Source organism: Engraulis encrasicolus, chromosome 15 (assembly GCF_034702125.1).
Source record: "Engraulis encrasicolus isolate BLACKSEA-1 chromosome 15, IST_EnEncr_1.0, whole genome shotgun sequence".
Lineage (NCBI taxonomy): Eukaryota > Metazoa > Chordata > Actinopteri > Clupeiformes > Engraulidae > Engraulis > Engraulis encrasicolus.
The window spans coordinates 13,421,156-13,443,302 of NC_085871.1; the positions used below are offsets into that span (position 1 = coordinate 13,421,156).

General features: G+C 44.0%; 1 protein-coding gene across 2 annotated transcripts in view; it reads left to right on the top strand.

Moving 5' to 3' along the window:
* znf800b (zinc finger protein 800b) overlaps positions 1 to 22,147 on the top strand; it is a 30,675-nt gene that overhangs the window by 1,866 nt on the left and 6,662 nt on the right. For both annotated transcript variants that reach the window (XM_063217106.1, XM_063217107.1), the window contains exons 2-4: positions 9,582 to 9,890; positions 16,843 to 16,938; positions 21,052 to 21,195. In XM_063217106.1, coding sequence (XP_063073176.1) covers positions 9,608 to 9,890; positions 16,843 to 16,938; positions 21,052 to 21,195 — 523 coding nt within the window. In that variant the 5' untranslated portion in view covers positions 9,582 to 9,607. The remainder of the gene's footprint in view (positions 1 to 9,581; positions 9,891 to 16,842; positions 16,939 to 21,051; positions 21,196 to 22,147) is intronic.

Consider the following 22,147-nt stretch of genomic DNA (forward strand, 5'->3'; position numbering starts at 1 on the left):
CGAAATTCTGTCATTATCATTATCCACAGAATACTTGCTATTAGAAACAGACTCGGTGCCATTTGCGTCACATCCCGCGTTTCACGTATGTCCCTAGCACGCATTCGATTGCCCTTTCACTTGCTGAATGGTTAGTTTGCGCCGAATTAGTTTAACCTGCATCGCTTTTTGGGAAAAGTACTTGATTTGCACATGTGTGGCGTTGTCACTCTTCGCGACATAATTTGAAGAATGTACTTGATTTGCCACATGTTTAAGTGCTTCCTGTTTTCTCGTGCGCAAGGAAGTGGTGCACATGGTTGTTGCTGTTGGTGTCGTGACCCTAAACTACTCAGTAGCTTTGCGTCACAAGTGGGGTACTTCTTTTTGGTGAAACATTACCTGAACAATCATTGTGTATCGTTACCTGCGATGGAGGTAACATGCTTAACCTGATGAGTGACCTTTGAGCAAAGCTCATCAACTGCCCAATATACCAACTAAATCAATGGGTGTAAATAAAAAAAGTGCTGATTTAGCGTTTTTGTTTTTGGCTTTGTTTTGCTTATTTTACCTTGACATGCTGTTTTATAAACATTTGGTGCCGTTAGTTTTAATTAGTTCACACAGAACCAAATGACATCAAATGTATATGGATGCCATATGCGGACCATGGGTGAATAGTTGCAAGTGAATGATTTTGGGTAGGCTATTCACATTGTGACTACAGTTCTCTATGGAACGCAGTCACTGCACATCATGAATTCGTCAAATGTATGTTAAACCCAGTAAATACTAAGTATTTTTCTTTTGGGATTTCTGCTGTATGGACATTGCACCTGTGACTGTCAAGATGGTTTTAGATCAGTGTAGCCACATATCTATGACATCTGGTGGTCAGTTATTAGTACAAAGGTATCTTAAAAGGGCATACCAAAATTCCACCTGTTCTATGGCATACTCTTCTTTCTCCCTGATGTCAGTGATCATCTGGTTTAGCCTCCAAGTTCTATGATCCGTGTGGAGACAAGGATGTGCTGGTCCAGAAAAAGCTTGGTTGACGTGTGTGGCAGGGTTTTGACACAAGGGTCTTCACCTCTGGCAACAGAGATGGATGTACGGTGCATATTGTTTAAAAACATCACAAAACTGAACTATTTCTCCAACTTTCCCTGGTTAAGGACCACCCCCATTGAACCACTGTGTGTGCCTGAAGAAACATTACGAATATAATACTTTAGAGGGAAAATGCATTTTTTAATGTGTTAAATGTGTGTGATTTTCATAATCATGTCACCCTTTTCATGAGTAGAAAAGTGATGATTGATTAATGTTCAACAGAGACCTCAAATAGAGCGCTTGCCTATTAGTGTATCCTCAGGCCTAATGCTACTTAGGCAACCTGTGACTGCCTGCTTTCGGTTAACTAATAAGGCAAAGTGATTGATAAGGCCCAGCTGAGATGCTATTTACACAGGCATGCCTGGTACACAGAACTAGCTAGCACACACACTGCTTGGTGCCATAATGTCTCTAAAGTTGGATATACCCCATCACTCGCACACATGCAAACACACACGCACACGCACACACACACACACACACACACACACACACACACACACACTCTCCCTCTCTCTAACGCAGTTCTTGGTCTGAGGAGGCAGGGGCAGTTCTTAATCTGAGGGGGATAACAAACTTCACCTGGTCTTGAAATTGAAACATGAAATGGGCATGTATGCCAAAAGTCGTCAAAATTATCGACCTAAAACAGCATGATATGGAGAACTTTTATGCTATTTATATCATTTTTGATCTTATCTTTTGTTGCCATACAATTGCATAACTTCTTCCACTGTCAACAATCAGTGACACTAGCCCCAGGGAATAACTAAATTATTACATTATCCCGACCCATCACCAATCATGATCACTGTGAATGGTCTCTATTCTCAACCACGAGTCTCCTGGCCACCTTCTTAGACAAACAGCACCTTCACACCGCCCGTGTTCTTCCCGGGTTTCTCCATAATCCTTTTGTCCCCACCCCCTCCAATCCCAGTATGTTTAGGGAGCGCACACAGTTTATGATAGTTTATGGCTGTCCCGTAGTTTCTGACGCCCACCACGGCCAATGTCAGCCTCTCCCGTCCTTGTGCTACTCCAATGTTGACAGGTATGGACACACCACCTTGACTAACCAATTCCTCATGGGAGCCACAGCTCTGTCCTGTGACTGCTCCTCCTCCTCCTCCAGCTCCTGGTCTTGGAACAGCTGGTGAGTGTGAGTGTGAGAGAGGGAGGGTTCACTGCGGCTTGCAGGTCCCAGATCAGTGACTTTTCTTCTGAATCCTGGGGCTTCCTCAGCCTGTGGTAGCTGCATGCCAATTAACACCAGATTGGGTGGATGGCGAGCAACAGCTTCGCCAGCAGTCAGCATCTGTAGGTGAGCCAGAATTAGAGAAATGACAGCCGGTTCTACTGCAGCTGCTGGTTTGCGTATGTGTGTGTGCGTGCGCGCGTGTTTGCGTCAAACCACCGTGGACATCTCTCCTGCTGCGAGCTCTAGGATTAAGAGCGTGGGCAACGTGTGGGAAACGTTATTTTTTATGTCCTGCGCTACCCAGTTTTCAGTTCAGCATTCTGTCTCTCGTTCTCTCTCTCTCCGATGCCGTTTGGCTCCTTTTGTGTTTTTTTGAAGCTTCTCTTGTGTCTCCATGCAGTAGGCTACTTTCCCCCTCAAGTGTTGTTAAAGAGTCTCACACACTCTACTTTAGCTTGTCTGTAACCATGGCGACCAAGACACACATTGCTGTGAGGTTCAGCATCAGTGGCGTACCTCACGTACCTCAACCTGAATCACACACTACGCCCCTCTTATTTCCTGTGTTGTTGACTAATCTGCCAGGCGTTACGTTATGGCCAAGTTCTGTCGTTCTCATTCGTGATGGTCTCTTGGCTGCTCACTCTCTCACTCTCATTCTCACTCGCTCCCTCTCTTTTAAGTCATCCTCATGTTTTGAGGGATGGCAAATCGCCTTTCTCTTTTTGTGGAGGTGTGAGTCACATATCTATTCACTTAAAAATATCTTCCTTCCCTACAATTATGTTTGATAATTGGACCCTCTCCTTCTCATGCCTCCGTGCCATCTGCAGCAGTGAAATCTAAGCATAGTCTTTTATCTGGCCGTCACGATTCCAGTAGTATATATGTCTTGTCTTGGATGTCCATGATTTGTGTTAACTCTGAGTCCAGGTTGGATTAAATTTGATGACAGCTGTATGTTAGGAGTCTGATTCAACATTTCATCTCTCATAATGTAACCTTTGAGTCAATAATCAAAGTTTCTCTTCATTTGGTTCCCTGGTTAAGAATGTTGATATTTTATGATGCAGGGAGTGCAACCACATCCAGTAGAGAGCATTTATAATTCTGTGCCCCACTTTGCGTAACTGCTGGCAAATTCCTGAACAGATGTTGCATTAGAGGTCAAGCATTTGACTGACAGATCGTTCCTGGAGATGCTGATGTTAAAGTGGGTGGGGTGAATACAGAACATGCAAGAAGAAAATTGTAATCTGATTTGATTTCAGTAAATTAGGGCAAACTTGTTGCCTTTTCACCTTGAGCTCGCTGAGGGCAACGTTCTGACTGCACCTGTCCTGTGTCACGCCCCTCTCAACAAGCATCAGCCAAGAAACCACACCATGACTAGTTATAGACAGGTTGAAAAGTTAGTGTGTCATTATGGAATTTTACAGAATTTATCACTTTTCTGTGTCAGAGCCAGTTCAGATGGAACTATGTGTCTTTGGGCTCGTTTTGTTTAAAACAATGCCATTTAGTGGAATTTGAGGAAGGAAACTCCTTGGCACGTTCTTGTGCCAATGATTTATTGGCTGTAATGCATGGATGCTGTCTCCCCCTTGTGGTAGGTTTTGGTATTGACTGTTATTGGCTTGAGTGCAGGATAATACTCTCAGTATATCATACACATTAGAATATTGTATTAGGGACATGCAGCCCTATATAGATTCGTATATGCTGATGAAATGCATTTTTGAATGGAATACCTGTCTACTGAGGTTGTATTGTTGTCTTGGTTTGAATAAACTCAGGTGTGCCGTGCTTCCCTCTGTAGAACAGTGAGAGGATGTTCTAATGCAGAAGTCACTGTAATTCTATCAGTTTCAAATTGCTCAGATGGCATTTCATTCCTCACAGTAGCGATGGCAGTCACACCACCTTGTCAAGTTTTCTCTCCTTCCATTCTACCACAATCATGTCATTTGTCAACCAAAGCATCCTGTTTTGCATGCTTATTTGTTTATTTATCTGGCTTTATTGATTTGTTCATTTATTGTTTCGAGTATTGTGTACATCAAAATACTATTAGGGGGAGAAGGAGTCTTTATTAGGGTATGGAAAGTAAGCGCATGATAAATTCACAGCAGATTTACAAATGTGTTATTTTACCACAGTCCATGTTATGCGCTTAACTTTTTACATTTGTTTGCATAAAGCATAGTTATGTAATTTATGTGTTTAGACCGACATACACCAAGGTTATTGCGTGAGTGAAGAGGCTTGGAGACAGTTAAGGGGCAGACAGGATTAAATCACACTGCTGTGTCAAATTTGTGGCATTTTTTTCCAGTTTTCACTTGACCACAGTCAACCAATGCATCCGGTCGGTCAGTCAGTTGGTTGTTAGAACTGTTGGACAGCGGTTTGCTTTTTTTTTTAAAGCATTTGCACGTGATGTACAGTAGGTCTATGGACCTTGTCATACTGCGTATTTGTATTGTTTACATGCTCCAAGGTCAGTGTGTGGGATAAGGAAGCTGGTGACAGGGGTCCGGAGGGAGACAGGGAGGGCGGGCGGGATTAATCCACCCAGAAAGTGGCACTTATCTGTGGCAGGCTATAGTCGGCTGTGTCCCCCTCGCTTTGTTGGAGCGGAGGAGGGCCGACAGAGGCCCAGGACAGGGCCAGAGGAGGGTGATGCTCTATCTTCTGCAAGGACTCACAGAGTTCTCGCTGAAGGCAGTCGGGCAGGCAGGGGTGCATGGGTGTGTGCGTGCGTGCGTCTCTGCCGTGATCTAATGACCATGCAGCACCTCACATGCGTAGTGGACAAGCCTATAAATCAGAGAGAGAGAGAGAGAGACGCTGAACTGATCCCATTTAGATGGCAGTGTTTTTGTTTTGTTTGCTTTTGAACTTCCTGTGGTTGGAGATTTGAGAAGTGAGAATTTCTCAGCACATGCTAGCTCACAATAACTTTGTGTTCCTATGAATATGAATGTTCACCTTGTAGCACATAAAAGGTCACATACAGGTTGGTCAGATGTCAAAAATTGTATTCTAATGATTCGAATGAGAATTCTGAATATTTACTGAATGCCCCCACAGTGACTCCAACACAGACAGAGCCTCCTCCTTTACAAATGGCCTGAACTTGACTATTGACTTGGGCCATTGTTTGCGTCCTAGTCAGTGGCACTGGCAGCAAATTGGGCATTGACCCTTTGACCCTGGCACTAAACTCACCTCGCCGGGCTGTAAAATGAAGTGAGAAAGTGAGTGTGTAGGGGTGTTAAGTGTCTGTTAGTTGCGCCCTCCCTTCTGAAGAGGTCCTAGTACTGTGAAATCCAGAAGGCATGCGCCCTTGAATTCGCCCCCCTTTGCAGGACAAGCACTGCAAATAGGCCGCGCTACAGGCCTAGATGCCTGGGAGGATGGTGCAAGAAAGGGTGTTTTTTTTCTTCTGCATAGGCTTCTGCGCAGATAGTCATTCCAGTTTTATTGATGCTTCATTTTTCTATTAAACTAGGTCAAGCTCATTACTCTGCAATAGAGTGTGTATTACGCTTCACTTTGAATCGATAAGGACAGTGAAAAGTTATTCTTATAAAAGTGTTATAAACAATATAACTAAGCTGCGTGGGCCAAAATATCGATATGCCGTGCAGAGAGGGAATTCTCATCTTGCAATGGAAATCCTGACTTTCTAGTCAGTTTTTGAATGGTTGTTTGTTTACATGTTGTTGTTAAACATACAAGTGGTTCTTTGTGGTTGTTCTGCAGAGTGCTGTCTGCTGTTCCATTTCAAATGTGTCAGTGAGCGTAATAGATGTTCACATGATCTTCTTGCATTGCATGGAGGGGGAGGGGGAGGGTTCATACCTTTATTAACAGGACAGTACATGTATTAGGAGAGAGAGATGGGGATGGATCGTGAAATGGCCTCAGGTTGGTATGACTTGTGTGGCACCTTAAGGGCGGGTTATGCTTCCTACTTGTGCCACAGAGTGAGCTTGTCGCAGCCATGATGCAGTTAATTTTGGTTTATGCCCTGTTTTGAAGCACGGTCTGCGCGATGTCATTCCACGCTGAAACTGCCTTCAATACAAAGAGTAAACTAGACGTGTCGGTTGTTTTTTAGCATCACAGACTCGACGAGAATGAAAATGAAACATTAAATCTTTATATCACGTGCATGTTTGATCGCACTGGCAGCCACAGTGGTAGTTTGGAACAAAGAAGTGGCTCATTTGTCGAAGCGGAATGTTTCCTCGACCTCGGAACCACTGTTCAACTGTCCAAATAACTTCAGCGTCGTAACTTGCAAGCGCATGTGTTGTCTTTGGTTCGTGTAAATAAATCAAACAACAAAGCACGGGCAACTTATTTAATGAAGAGCTCACAGTCCGTAGACCGACGAAGGTTAGAACAAGGAAGTAGCGCTTGTTCTCGACTCGAGGACAGAGCAGGCTGGTCGAGAGGACCACCTATTTTCGCCCTTTCACGCCGTCGCTCCCTGCGTCGAGACACAATTTTGGGGAGGTGCCCCAGAGTACCTGCGTGATGGGGGGGGGCTTCACTACGTTAACTGCGCGGCTCACTGCATTACGACGCAGGGACGCTGGACTGGAGGCATAAACCACCCTTTAGCCCAATGAGACACAGCCCCCCCCCCCCCCCCCCCCCCCCCCCCCCCCCCCCCTCACACTTGTCTGATTGTTTAATAACTGGTTCTCTGGTGTGGGAATGTCACGTTGTGTGTGTGTGTGTGTGTGTGTGTGTGTGTGTGTGTGTGTGTGTGTGTGTGTGTGTGTGTGTGTGTGTGTCAGGCTTGTACGAAATTCAGAATTTCTGAATTAAATTCAATTCAGGAAGTGGAATTGAATTTGAATTGAATTGACTCCACCCCTACAGGATGTTGAATTGAACTGAATTTGAATTACAGGAAATGGAATTCAAAATGGAATTGAAACTCACTGCAATTCAGGAAGTGGATGAACACACAACTTTTGTGTTTTCAAAATAATAAAATACAACAATAACAGTGTAACTAAGTACAATAGCATTAACAAAAATATATATTGCTAATGAATTTAACTACAAATGTATTCAGCATTCAAAATGATAAGTAAATGTTGTATAAACCATGCAGGCCCCCATTGTGATTTTCAGTAGTTGCATGTATAATAATTAGTGTTATGCAAGGCCTACAGATGACTTTCACACTTCTTATTTGTTATGTACAAAATGTATAATGCATGTAGCCAGTATTTAATAAAGGCTTTTTAAACTTTAGTAAGGAGTGCCTCAAATAGTGTTTTTTTTTATCTTTTCATGGAAGTTTGGACGCCCAAGTTCTTTTTGATGAGCACCCTTTTTTACTAACTGGATACAGGACCCAGTGAAGGATTCCCTTTTCTCTTTTTTGTACCAAAATGTATGTAAATATTACCATCTAAGGTCTACAGCAAATAGATAATGGCATTGTACTAACTCAAAATGGAAGTTAAAAAAACCCGAAAGTCAAATAATTACCTACCCAAATCCTAAAGCACTGCTAGGAAGCAGCCCAACAGGTGACCTAAGGGGGCTATAATTCACTCTTCCCACCCACCTCGCAGTGCCGGGAATAGACACATGCTTATAAATATACAGCACCATCTAGTGTTCTTATTTTGTCATTACTTTGAGTTTCTTTGAATTTCACACCACCATCCAGGGATGGGCAAAGACACAACTAAATGTATTTCAAAATACAATGCAAAACACCCAGCTCTAAGATGTTACAAATACGTTACAAAATACATAACAGTAAATGTATAAATAATCAAAATACTGTATTTTGCATTTTCAAATACACAAAATACAACAGAAACTAGGTATGTGGGTGTGTCCTGACTTTCAAGCTAATGAGTCTGGCTATTTGGTGTAGCGGTTAGAGCCCCAGTTTTGCATGCCAGAAGTTTAAGGTTCAAGTCTCAGCAAGGAAACTCAATTTCCCTTCGCTACTCAATCGCTTGTATGGCATCACCAAAAATAACAATTCAATTCACTTACACAATAAAAGGTAGGCCTACTTTAAACCACAAAAAACTCCTGTGTAACCATCATTAATCAGTCATTGAACAAAGAATAATGTTAAGTTCTTGTAATTATGGAGAAGGCTATATAAACAATGGGCTACTTGGCACAACTAGCATTTTAAAAATGGTACAGATATGTCAAGGTCTGTATGTGAGTTCAATAAACAAAAAAGCGTATCTTGCAAATGATGTTCACATATCTTGCAAAGCGTCACTAATGCACCATTTGTGGCCTTAGAGCGCCATCTTGTGTGTGATGCATGGTGCAGTATTAGTAATGATCACGGTTACACCTTTGGTGCTAAGCATGGCAATTTCAATTATTGATGATATTTTATCAAGAGTGGCGTTTTTTGATCCAACAGTATATATTCAATAATTCAGAATTTTGAGGCTGGTTATTCGTTAGTAACTCGTAGTCAGGTAGTCACCTGCCAATGTTACCTGGGAATTGAACTGTCAATCTTTGGAGTCCTTCACCCCTTTCCCAGGCAAACACTTTTACATTCCAATATAGCTACAAGCATCACTTACATACTATTTGATCCGTGTTCCTACTATGTAATTGCATTGTTCAGGAGAAAGTAGGATATTGTATTTTCTCTTATTTTGAAAATTCAAAATACAGGGGGGAAAGTATTTATACAAACTTCAAATACTTGTAATTCACTGACACGAACTACAAAATTCAAAATACTATCTTCTATTTCAAAATGTATTTTAATTGAAGTATTCGAGATACTGACCATCCCTGCCACCACCTAGTGTCAGTATTATAACATTGCTTTGAATTTCTTAGAATTTAAATTCCGTGAAATTCAGTTTCCTGCCATTCCAATTCGAATTGCAATTCCATTTCCTGTTTGGAATTTCAATTCAATTCATATTGAAATTCAAGAATTTAATTTGAATTTTGGGGTCATTCTCAATTCAATTCGGAATTTCGTACAAGCCTGGTGTGTGTGTGTGTGTGTGTGTGGCGTGGACCGAGAGACGGCAACTATTCCGATTCAAGCATTCTGTCCTTACTTTTTGGGGTGAAGGGGGAATATACAATGTTTCGATCTTTGTTTTTGTTTGTGTTAGTTGTTTGTTTGATTGACCATTTGTGTAAGAAGAGGTTCTCTGTGACGAAGTGTATACAATGTTTCAATCAGTGTATTTGTTTATTTGTGTAATAAGCGGTTCTGTGGCGTGTGATTGCTCCGTAGTGTGTGTGTGCTGCCTGGTCGGGCAGATGGAGATGGAGAGGGAGATGGAGATCGAGAAGGAGGGACCTATGGAGGAGCCCACAGCCCAGGATCAGCAGCAGGAGCAGCAGCAGCAGCAGGAGCAGCAGCAGGAGGAGGAGGAGGAGCAGCAGGAGGAGATGCTGTCCACCACCACCACCACCACCACTACCAGTACCACCTGCACCACCAGTAACACCACCACATGTGACAAGGGATGCCAGACAGAGGACATCTGCAACGGCACAGCAGAACACCACACCACTGCTGCCGGCACAGACCACGCACAAGGTGAGACTGCTGCTAGGCCAGGGAAAACACACACACACACACACACACACACACACACACACACACACACACACACACACGGCCATGCATGCGTTTAAACTGACGAGGTGGGCCAGTACACACACACACACACACACACACACACACACACACACACACACACACACACACACACACACACACACACACACACACACACGCAGAACGCCACCATCCTAACCAGAGTGCCAGGTATGGTACCAGACAGCCCATCAGTGCATACACACACACACACACACACACACACACACACACACACACACACACACACACACACACACACACACACACACACATATGTACACAGACGCCATTTAGCATTTCCGCCTGGAGGTTTGGGATATTAGGGTTACCTTGTGTTCTTTCTAGTGTGTTTCCTAATAACCCCCATCCTCTCCCAAAGGGAGGAGCTCCCCAGAGAGGGAGGTCACGGGGGATTACGGGAAATGCGCTCTCTCGCGCGCGCGCGCACACACACACACACACACCTCTATCTCTTGCTCTCTCACACACATGCTCAAACCTTCAAGACACACACACCCCTAGTCACACCCCCTAGTCACAATGTGGACACACACACACACACACACACACACACACACACACACACACACACACACACACACAGCCCCCTAGGCACAATGTGGGCACACACACACACAAACACACACGCACCCCCCCACACATACACTCACACACACACTCACACAGCCCCCTAGTCACAATGTGGGCACACACACACACACACACCCACACACACACATTCCACCTCTGTACCCCTTACCAGCAAGGAGCAGAGTTAGTGGTGACCCCTTCCCCAGGCAGGTCGCATCACACAGCACCGCGGGCCCAGCAGGGGAGCCAGGCAGCCACATTTTTCGCAGTCCCTCTTCCGCCCACAAAAGTGGGTCAGGTACTACTGACTTTCTCTCTCTCACACACACACACAGTCACAGTTGTACAGTAGGCCTACATAGTAAATGTGCCATATGTGTCATGTGACATGAGCAGGGGACTGGGATACACATCTAAATCTCTGGCTGTGACACCGGTGATGCACTGAAGATAGAGGAGAGAGAGAGAGAGAGAGAGAGAGAGAGAGAGAGAGAGAGAGAGAGAGAGAGAGAGAGAGAGAGAGAGAGAGAGAGAGAGAGAGAGAGAGAGAGAGAGAGAGAGAGAGAGAGATAGAGAGAGAGAGAGAGAGAGAGAGAGAGACTATAAATACACTCCAATTAACTAGAGTCCTTGTGAGATGCCTGTTGCGTAAACCGACTGAGCGTGCAACTGGGCCGGGAGACCAGCACGGTGAAGAAGAACATGGCAGTTCCTGGTGTGTGTGTCTCTCTCTCACTCTCTCTCTCTCTCTCTCTCTCTCTCTCTCTCTCTCTCTCTCTCTCTCTGCATTCCCTCAGCTCTTTTGAGTGTTGGTGTTAATTTTGCAGGCCTCAGCTGGCTGCTTGTCTTTGGGAGTTTGCTTCAAATGACGCCTCCTCTTCTCATTCATAATGAACTCCAAATCCTGCAGTTCTGTTTTTTTGTTTTGTTTTTTTTTGTTTACACGTTGAACCGACTACACAGTACTCTCATGCAGGAAACCCTGCTAGGGTAGGCAGTTGTGATTGGTATTGCAGGGCTTTTTCTAGGAGTTTTTGGCATGAGGGAGCATCATGGCAGGTTGCGGGGGGTGAAGCGGGGAATTTACTAGGGGCGCTCAAAAAAAGTAACCCGCGGAGGTATGAGGGTGGAGCGCCCCTATTTCCCCGTTCAGAAAAAGACCTGTATTGCATTGTATCCATCGAGCAGGTGTCAAAGATAAAAGTAAAATGGAAAAAAAAACCACCCCCAACATGGGTGACTTTGCTGAGTAACTGGTCTACAGTAGACTACAGTACCTCTCTTATGATCAGCTGATTCTAGGTAGGGTGTTTGGTGTTTTTTCTGTAACAACGCAGTCTGTTCACCTACATAGTAACATCGGAGTAACTGGTGTAACACACTAGTAGGAGAGTGGAGTAGAGTACTTTTCTTAATCCCAAGGGAAATTAAGGTGTCTGACAGCTTACAGAAATACACAAATAAAAACATGCACAAAGACCCAATACAAATGATTACACATTGTAAATGTATAGCACCCACTTGAGAACTATGCAGTATGTCATGCTGGTGTTGTACTTCCACCACGACTTCACTTCTACTTATTTACTTTTGACCCCAGCAAGTGCTCCCATCCAGACACCTCGACTCATGTGTTCCCAACTGCCACTTGACCTCAGTCTATTTTCCTTCTTCTTATCTGATGGGCCGTAGCAGGAGAAAGTGTGAGCCTGGTGAGATAGGAACTTTTCTTCTCTGCCAAGAGAGAAAAAAAGGATGGCATGCTTGGATAGCTTCCCTCTTTGTGGGTCTCTGGCTGTGCTCTCTGCCAGCAGGAAAGGGTTAATCGCGCAGCTTTGCCCAGTTCTGAAGGCTCGCGCCTGATTGGCTGAACTTTGACCCTTGACGGCAGGGAGATCAGAAAGGACCTGCCCCTGCTGATTAGTCCCAGCGTGGAGAGGAGGGCGATGGGGGAGGGGCTGGACTGGCCTCAGGGGTGTGTGTGTGTGTGTGTTTGTGTGTATGTGATTTCCTATGATTGTGTGTGTGTGTGTGTGTGTGTGTGTGTGTGTGTGTGTGTGTGTGTGTGTGTGTGTGTGTGTGTGTGTGTGTGTGTGTGTGTGTGTGTGTGTGTGTGTGTGTGTTAATGTCTATGTGCTTGTAAGTTGTATGTGCGACAGAGAGAGGGAAGAGGCGGGAGTGGAATTTATTCCTGAATGAAATCTGTGTATTAAGCAGGGGTTTAAGCATATTAGCCAGCTTGTAGTCCCAGCAGCTGTTTTAATCAGGCGTTTATTGAATGCACTGAAACTTGAAAACTTAAGAGCGCATTAGCGCCCACTGCCAAGATTCCACTTAATGCTACTTTGATGGAGAGGCCTGTGTGGGTAAGCGATGTTAAACTGCAAATTGGTGAGCGTTTTGAATTGCAAATATCTACGCCGGACCAAAGATGTGGGCGTGCCACCTTTTATCCTGCACGAGACAAGCTGAGGTTCTACTGATTCATGGTTTTTAAAAGCAAAGTTCTTCATCTACCTTTTGAAGTCGCAGAAGTACAATGTCAACTAGCAGTTATCTAGCATCGACGTGTGTCTTAACATTTATCTTGTCACGTCAAGTCAGGTTTATTTATTATGCACTTCAAAAACTGAGGCTCAAACCCCTGGTTCAGAAAGAAAGAACCCTGGCTGCCACATATTTTCAACAGTTGATCCACACCCCTTTAGCCAGGTAGACAAGCTTTATTGGTCAAATCACAAGCAAAAGGAATACCTGGCAGGACTCTTACTTTCTCAAGCCTTGGCTACGTGTATGCATATTTTGACCCCGTTCACATGGCATGTGTATTGAAAAAAAAAAAACACCATTGTGGCTGATGTGTTTTAGAAAAAATATCAACAGGTACAGCAGATATCTGTTGATTACTGAAAAAGGTGTCTTGCAGAAAGCTCTCTAGCATCTTTTGTACCTGATCACAGTAAATCGAGACCAAGACATTGTGATAGTACTGCGACTAATAAATACAGTAGTTGTGTTGGCAGTTCTCATTGGAAAGTTGCTGTGAAATCATATTTTGCACACTTGTAAAGGGGAGCAGCATGTTTGGAAATGATCGCACTCTAGAAATAGACACTCTTGCATTCCACCCATTCTGCAACCGAGATTTCTTTTGTAGCATGATTTTCATTGCTGCATGGACATTTTTTTTCTCTGGCATGTTTTACCATGTCTGCAATATATTTTTAAGACCTTTTATGTTTGCCAGTAACTGTGCCCTTGCCGATTAATCTTAGATTTCATAGCAGCTTAATATTATACTGTACGTAAGCTATTGCATGAGTCTCTCTTTTCAATTGAATGCTGTGGAATGGACGTATGGTGCACAGAAAAGCTTTTCCAGGTATTAAGGTATTTCAGGATGTAGAGTGGTATTAAATTGTTGTGTTGTGACTGAAATATACCCTGGTGTGCGTGTGTGTGCTCGTGTGTGTGCCTGCATACATTGTAGCGTAACTTAGCCTGTGTACTATGCACATGCTCATGTAAGTAGTAGTGTATTACAGGGGTTGGACAAAATAATGGAAACACCTGTCATTTTAGAGTGATAAGTTTCATGGCTCAAATGGACCAGCCTGGCTAATCTTCATTAATTGCACATTACACCAATAAGGTGAGGTGTGAAAATTCAATTAGCAGGGTAAGAGCACAGTTTTGCTCAAAATCTTGCAATGCACACAAGGTTATGGGTGACATACAGTATCAGAGTTCAAAAAGGAGAAATTCTTGGTGTGCATGTAACTGTTGCATCTTTGACCAAGACAGCAAGTCTTTGTGATCACAAGCTGCGGTATCCAAGGTAATGTCTGCATACCACCAATAAGGATGAACCACATCCAACAGGATTAACTGTGGATGCAAAATGACAGATGCAAAATAGCTGCGGATGCGAAATAACAGGTGTTTCCATTATTTTCTCCAACCCCTGTATGTACTGTACCACCTCTTGTGGCCTAGCAGTAGATGTATATGGTTGTGGTCACATGGTATCTTAAAGGAAAGGAGAGGAGAGGAGAGTATGGGAGGAGTGGAGCGGAGAGGTGAGGTAAGGTTTGGTGAAGAGAGGAGAGGAGAGGAGGGGAGGGGAGGGGGAGAAGAAGAGAGGAGAGGAAATGACACGACTCGAGCCATAAATGTCTGAGCACAATGAGGTCTACCAGAACCTGCCCCCCTTCTAAACCAAACACACATCAATCCAGATGAAGCACGGGACCGCAAAGCCCGTAAATCCTGCCGTCTAGCGAAAAATCAATCTCCAGTTACCCGGCCTCTGATTATTCTGCCTCTATTCTTTTCTTTTTTTTCTCCTGTTATTGCGTTTTGGTATTTGGTTTAGGGCCGATGATGGCAATTTGTTATCATGTGGAACTGACATGGTCCCTCTTGTTGGATAACTCTGCAACGATGTCACTGTGCCACTTTACTTAAATTTTTATAGTTTTAATCCTTTGCAGAGGTTTCCACCCCTTGTTCAGAAAGTAAACCCTGCCATATCTTTGCTCTTGCCGATTCAATAAACCATCTGATCTTTATTGCCACACCCCTTCAGTCAGGTAGATGACCTAATTAGGAAAGAACACCTGGCAGAACTTTTGGTACCGCTTGATTTTACATTAGAGTTACCATACATAATTACTGTGTACTTTCTAACAACAGGGTAACAGAGAGAAGTGACATGATATCTAACGGGTAAAAAGGGGGTAATTACAAAGCAAATACCATTAATTAGGTAACAACAGAGTAACACAGAGAATTTAGATGATTAAGTTAGATGGTTAAAAACTCTGCAGTAGTTTCAGAGTAATTCTTGAGATATGTGTATTAGATGGTATTTACTTTGTAATTACCCCCTTTTACCCGCTAGATACCATGTAACTTCTCTCTGTTACCCTGTTGTTGCCCAGAAAGTACACAGTAATTACTGTACCGTAAAGTAAAGTACATTGAGACCAGTTTTGTGTGGAGAAATTGCATGAAACAGTTGCCCTGTTTTATCCCACCCCAGCAATATCTGGCTCCTCTGCTATTGTTAAAAGTGCTTATGTCACTAAGGGCTGCGCGTGCGTGTGTGTTGGGTTGTTTTTGGAGGGCTTGCAAAAGAGATTCTTCGACAGTGTTTGCAATCTGGGTGCCCAAAAAAATGGAGCGCTGGCCAGCCAATCTCTGACTCGACACAATCTGATGGTGAACACTCAGCTTTTACTGGAGAACGATCCCTAAAAAGCAGCAAGGAGAGAGGGAGAGAGATGGAAAGAGAGAGAGAGGTCCATAAAAAGTAAAATGGGGGTGTGGTATCAGAGACAGAAAGTGTGTGTGTGTGTGTGTGTGTCTGTCTCTGTGTCTGTCTCTGTGTCTGTGTCTGTGTCTGTGTGTGTCTGTGTGTCTGTCTGAGTGTCTTTGGCCTCTGCTGCTCAGTCCTGCCAGAGCTGTGTGACTCTGATAAGGCTGGTGGGAGGTTTCTAAATAGATGAGGTGAAAGTCAGAGAAGATGCACGCACGCACGCACGCACACACACACACACACACACACACACACACACACACACACACACACACACACACACACACACACACACAGCGTCACCAGAGACCTGGAGAAAACATGGCCTCCTTTTCCCTATGGACAAGACTGAAGGAGAAGACTTCCCTATCTGTTCTCCTCTCTTTGGCTCGGTTGTCCTTTCATCCCTGCTCTCAAGAATCCACTGCAAGACTAAAGGAATGACATGACATCACACACACACACACACTTTGTCCCTCTCTCTCTGATACCCAGTCCTACGGATATTGTAGACCTGCTTTTTTGTAAGTAGCAACAAATTGGTCCAACAAGGGAGCACAAAGGGTTTTGAGATTTTGTCCTGACTCTCGACTCGCCACTCTGACGTGTGTTGCGCTTGATCTCTCTTTGTCACACGTCTGCCTTGATGTGCGTCTGCCAAGCAGATAAAAGCCTGTATCAAGGCTGGCTTTTCGAGGGTGAAGAATGGGTAACGTCGTCAGAGGCAGCAGAAAGAGGCTCTTCAAATAGGAGGACACTGTGACACTGTGACGTTTGATCAGGGCAGGGCTATTGGATCTTGGACAATGCTATGGATGTTGATCATCAATTCCTGTACAGCATTTTTAACTGTGTGTGTGTGTGTGTGTGTGTGTGTGTGTGTGTGTGTGTGTGTGTGTGTGTGTGTGTGTGTGTGTGTGTGTGTGTGTGTGTGTGTGTGTGTGTGTGTGTGTGTGTGTGTGTGTGTGTGTTTTGCAGAATGCTGTGTTGAACCAGGAGACCCTCCTCTGCTGCAGAAGCAGATTCAGACCTCCAAGTCCGGTATCCAGCAGATCATCGAGTGTTTCCGATCAGGTATGGACCCATCACCAAGTCTGTCTGTCTCTGTCTCTCTCTCTCTCTCTCTCTCTCTCTCTCTCTCTCTCTCTCTCTCTCTCTCTCTCTCTCTCTCTCTCTCTCTCTCTCTCTCTCTCTCTCTCTCTCTCTCTGTCTCTCAAAGTAGAGCTTATGTCCATGTGTAAAGAGCCTGTAGTAGGGTTTCTCTATAGCAGGGTTTGCAAGACACATTCAGATTTTGTCAGAGCATGGCTTTTTGGTCTCTTGATATAAGACAAGAATAGCTAGACACACTCATGATGCATCTGCAAGTTTCCTCGGAAGAACAAGGTAAAACATCCGTCAGATGCAAATCCTTCAAAATCCAAACTGGCTTGCGACAGACTGACTGACCGATGTAGGGACATATAGCGTCATTGCATACGCTGATCAACTATAAATATCACTGGGTGGCTTCACAGCTTCTCTGCTTGGGCCCCCACTGAGAAAAAGTGAGATATGGGGAGAGGGTAGAAGAGAGAGAGAGGGAAGGCGCTCCTCCTGTCTGCTTGGTGAAGTGGGTCAGATCTTATTCTTAGCCCTCCCTGTAACCTTCTGAAGGGATGAGGAGACACTGGGCCCTCAGGCTTTTCTCGCTACCGCACAAATATAGCAGGAATCATAACAATATCATCTCCAGGATTGACATTGTGCTGGAATTAACATGCCTGTCATTTCCAACTGAGCTGATACAAAGCACCTTTTGTTAGGAGATCTCTGCAGGTGTCAAATCAACTGATTAATTCATAAAAGCATCCCAAATAAAATCATAATAGATGTAAAACAAATGTTATAATGTATTTCTCCACTGGATGCACTGGATGGTGTATGGTGGCCAGTCTTACTTCTGACAGGTTCCAAAAAACATTTATCCTTAATGTCTGAACATGCATCACATCCGTTCTATGATGGTATTGCACAATGGTTTACATAAAGCACCCTCAAAACATCTGGAGTAGTGTGCATTTTCACTTGCTTTTTCAGGGGCTGTGGTGAATAGCTGTAACCCCACCCCTCCGGTCACTTCTTCACTGTCTTATCCCACAGCCATAAAATGGCTACACATATACAAATTAATAAATATATAAATGTAACCGTGCTGCACTTGGATGGATAATATAGAGCACAGTACATCGAGGTATGCTATGCTCTGCTCTGGTAAATGACTCTACCCTGCTCTGCTCTGCTATGCTCACAACTGAACGGATGATAGAGTTGACAGTAGGCCTACACTGTGCTACGCTATGCTATTCTCTTGTAAATAACCCTACCTCTGCTATGCCCACAATTGAATGGATAATGTAAATTATAGCACACTGTACTCTGTGGTATGCTATGCTATGCCTTGGGAAATACCGGTAACCCTACCCCTGCTGTGCTCACAACTGAATGAACAATGTAAATTATACGTAGCACACTGTTACGCTATGCCATGCATAGATGCCTCCCCGTCCTGTGTAATTTCATTACACGTTACCGCTGGCACCGACACGAGCTTCTGTGTCCCAGCGCCAAAGAGGATTTCACGCTCGCTCGCTCCGTAACACCTCGCAGATGGTGCCAGTGGCTATTCCTTAATTATGGTCATTCTCACCGCACCGCTGTGGAACGGCCAGCGCCAAGGTCTCGGCTTTCACATGCTAAGGTGCCGTTCCTAAGGGACTATGTGGTGTCAGTCAACATTGAAATGAGTAGAGTAGAATGCAGTAGAATGGAATAGACAGGGATGCCTTTCATTATGTACAATGTGTGCAGGGCTCTAAATTAACCCCAGCCAACTGGCCAAATGCTGGTGAAATTTCAGTTTGGCTGGTAGAATCGACCAACTTCCTCACCACTTCGACCCATTAGTCAATATGTGTTTGGCTAGTAAGAGTATCATCTTCTAGCCATTTTGACTGGTGGTGAAAAAAGTTAATTTACAGCCGTACGGTATACATGCAGTCCAATGAGATGGCCAATAAACAATACCGCCTGAATTCAACACTGCAAGTGCCCTGGACCAAATACAATCTAGAAGATTGAACGAAGAGAAGACACCGGAGCAGCTCAGATGGGATGCTTTTTCTTTTTAATTCAAGTGCACAACATGTTTGGGATTAACGTTTCGATGGCAAGCCATCTTCATCATAGTCCATGAGTACTGAAGAGAGAGGAACCCAGTTATCTGGTATCTCCTGATTTGACAGGTGCAGGCCTATGCGGTATGGCAATAGGTGATTGGTCCTTCTCATCGGTTACTCATTAAGTCCACACCCAGGGAAAACTATGTGTATTTACAAAGAAAAAAACATTACGCAAGTGAGAGTGCATATAAATACAGAATAGAAAATACAAGAAAATATATGTACATGGAAAGCCATTTTAGAAGGCTAGGTGGATACTTATTAGTCATAGAAGCCTATGTAAAAAAAGGTATACAGGTACATGATCCCAACATCATATTATGATAAACTTGCTCAGACTTTACAAAAAGCAGGATAGACTCAGCTCAGCTCAGTGTAAAAGTTTCTTAATGACGTCACCACCTCTAGGTGAAGAGACAACCCGTTCAATGCCCCAGAACTTAAGCGAGGCCGGTGATCCATGCTTGGCTTCCATGTAATGCCTTGCCATAGCATATGAGGTGTTATTTGTGCGTATAGCAGTTTTATACTCAGCTATCCTCAATTTTAATTGACGTTTAGTTTGGCCTACGTAAACGAGACCACATGGGCATTTCAGTAGGTAAACTACGTGTGTGCTATTATAATTGATAAAAGATTAAATTGCATAGCGTTTTGGGGAACACCACATATGCTATGGCAAGACATTACATGGAAGCCAAGCATGGATCACCGGCCTCGCTTAAGTTCTGGGGCATTGAACACCTCCGGTGTCTTCGTTCAAGATTACCTGCCTCCCTCCCGTTGATGCACCAGATGTAAAAGCAGAAGCGCACGGAGCCCCTTTTTTTGACAATCTAGAAGATGTTAAATCAACACTCCAGGTTTTTAATTAACTCTGCAAAACTAGAAAACTAGTCTAGAAAGCATTCTCGCTCTCTCGCTCTCTCTCTCTCTCTCTCTCTCTCTCTCTCTCTCTCTCTCTCTCTCTCTCTCTCTCTTTCTCTGTCTGTCTCTCTCTCTCTCTCTCTCTCTCTCTCTCTCTCTCTCTCTCTCTCTCTCTCTCTCTCTCTCTCTCTCTCTCTCTCTCTCAGTGCACCAATAGGGTGGTGGAAGCTGGAATGAGGCTTGGTTATAGAACGTCTCTGGTTTCATCATAATGAGACTTGGTTATAGAACATCTCTGGTTTCCCAATATAAGGTGTTGACATTTTAAAGTAGCTGCTAGTCTGATTTTATTGTGTCTCAATGGCAGTGGTTCCCAACCACCATGGTTTAAGTGCCCATAAGCAAGGCATCTAACCCTACCACCCATCTGCATTGCTCCAGGTTGCCAATTCACTGTCAGTCGTTCTGGACAACAGTGTAATCTAAATGCAATGTAATATGATATCATGATCTCATATGATGATGGGATATTCTGAAGGGATTTCTCTGACGTCCCTGAAATAAAGGGCTGGGGAAGCAACACGTTCATGTGCAGTAAGTGTCAGTAACTGGTTTCTAAATTGAGTTATATCTGCTTACTTGAACAGACTTTCTTCTTCCATCAAAGACGAAAGCATGAAAGAATCGCAGTGTTGGGTGTCAAGTGCAAATGACTTGGAGCCAGAGCAAGAGGAAGGGAGTTAGAAATAATTAAATTCAAAACCAGTTACTGAGGATCGAATAATCTTTTTTTAACTTTTGAAGAATATATTATTTATAAGTTGAAGAATACCTTAGCGATAATGATGTACTCCATATTGCACTTGGCACTTTGGTAATTCTGTACCTTTGTGTTGATTTATGGCTTCGCTGTCGTTTTCCAAAATACTTAATTGTAAAATGGCAGTGTTCTTCTCATTCATTCATTCATTCATTCATTCATTCATTCATTCATTCATTCATTCATTCAGTCAGTCAGTCAGTCATTCCCAGTTTTAAAGTAATGAGTATTCCTGTGAATGGCAAGGTGTTGATGCTGCCCTCTTGTGGTGTGTTCCAGGCACTACACAGCTTCGCCACATCCTGCTGAAGGAGGTAGACACCATCTTCGAGTGTAAGCTGTGCCGCAGCCTGTTCCGGGGCCTGCCCAACCTCATCACACACAAGGAGTACTACTGCCTACCGCGCCTGCCTGATCCCGACGGTCAGTGATCTGACACACTTAAACGTACACACACACACACACACACACACACACACACACACACACACACACACACACACACACACACACACACACACACACACACACACACATACACCTCATCATGCACAAGGAATACTACTGTCTACAGCGCCTCCCTGATCCTGATGTTTAGTGATCAGACTGACACACACACACACTTTCTCTCTCTCTCTCTCTCTCTCTCTCTCTCTCTCTCTCTCGCTCTCGCTCTCGCTCCACAACATTTCTTTTCAAACTAATACACAAGCATGCGTGCGCGCACACACACACACTCTCCTACACTACACAGTCAGGCAAACACAACTCATTTCAGTTCAAGAATATCTACACACACACACAAGCACACACACACACACATTCACACACACAACACTGCATTAGCGGCAGTGCCACCTCATTAACCTCTCTGAGCAGCCAGCGTGCTTGTGTTTTTTACCCAAATTTGTCTTTCACGCGCCGAAGTTGATGAGGTGTTTGACTTTGAGACGAGATGCATTATACCCTGCGGTGTAGACATAATGACGTCATGACCTTTATGCATGCAATTCAGACTCCATTCACTCTAGAAGTTTGGAGTGTTTATCCTAAACATGAAGCCTGGATAGTGCTTGATCGCACGCACACATTACTCCCAACCTATCCACCACCACTAGCACCAATGTGTGCATTTAAGTGCACACACACACACACACACACACACACACACACACACACACACACACACACACACACACACACACACACACACACACACACACACACACACACACACACACACACACACACACACACACACAAAGTTTATCAACTTATTGTTTTTAGGCCTCCCACTGGACAACTGAGCACTTCAGTTTGTTCCTTGATTGGTTGCTGATCAAAAGGAATATGTAGTTGACATAATACAAATACT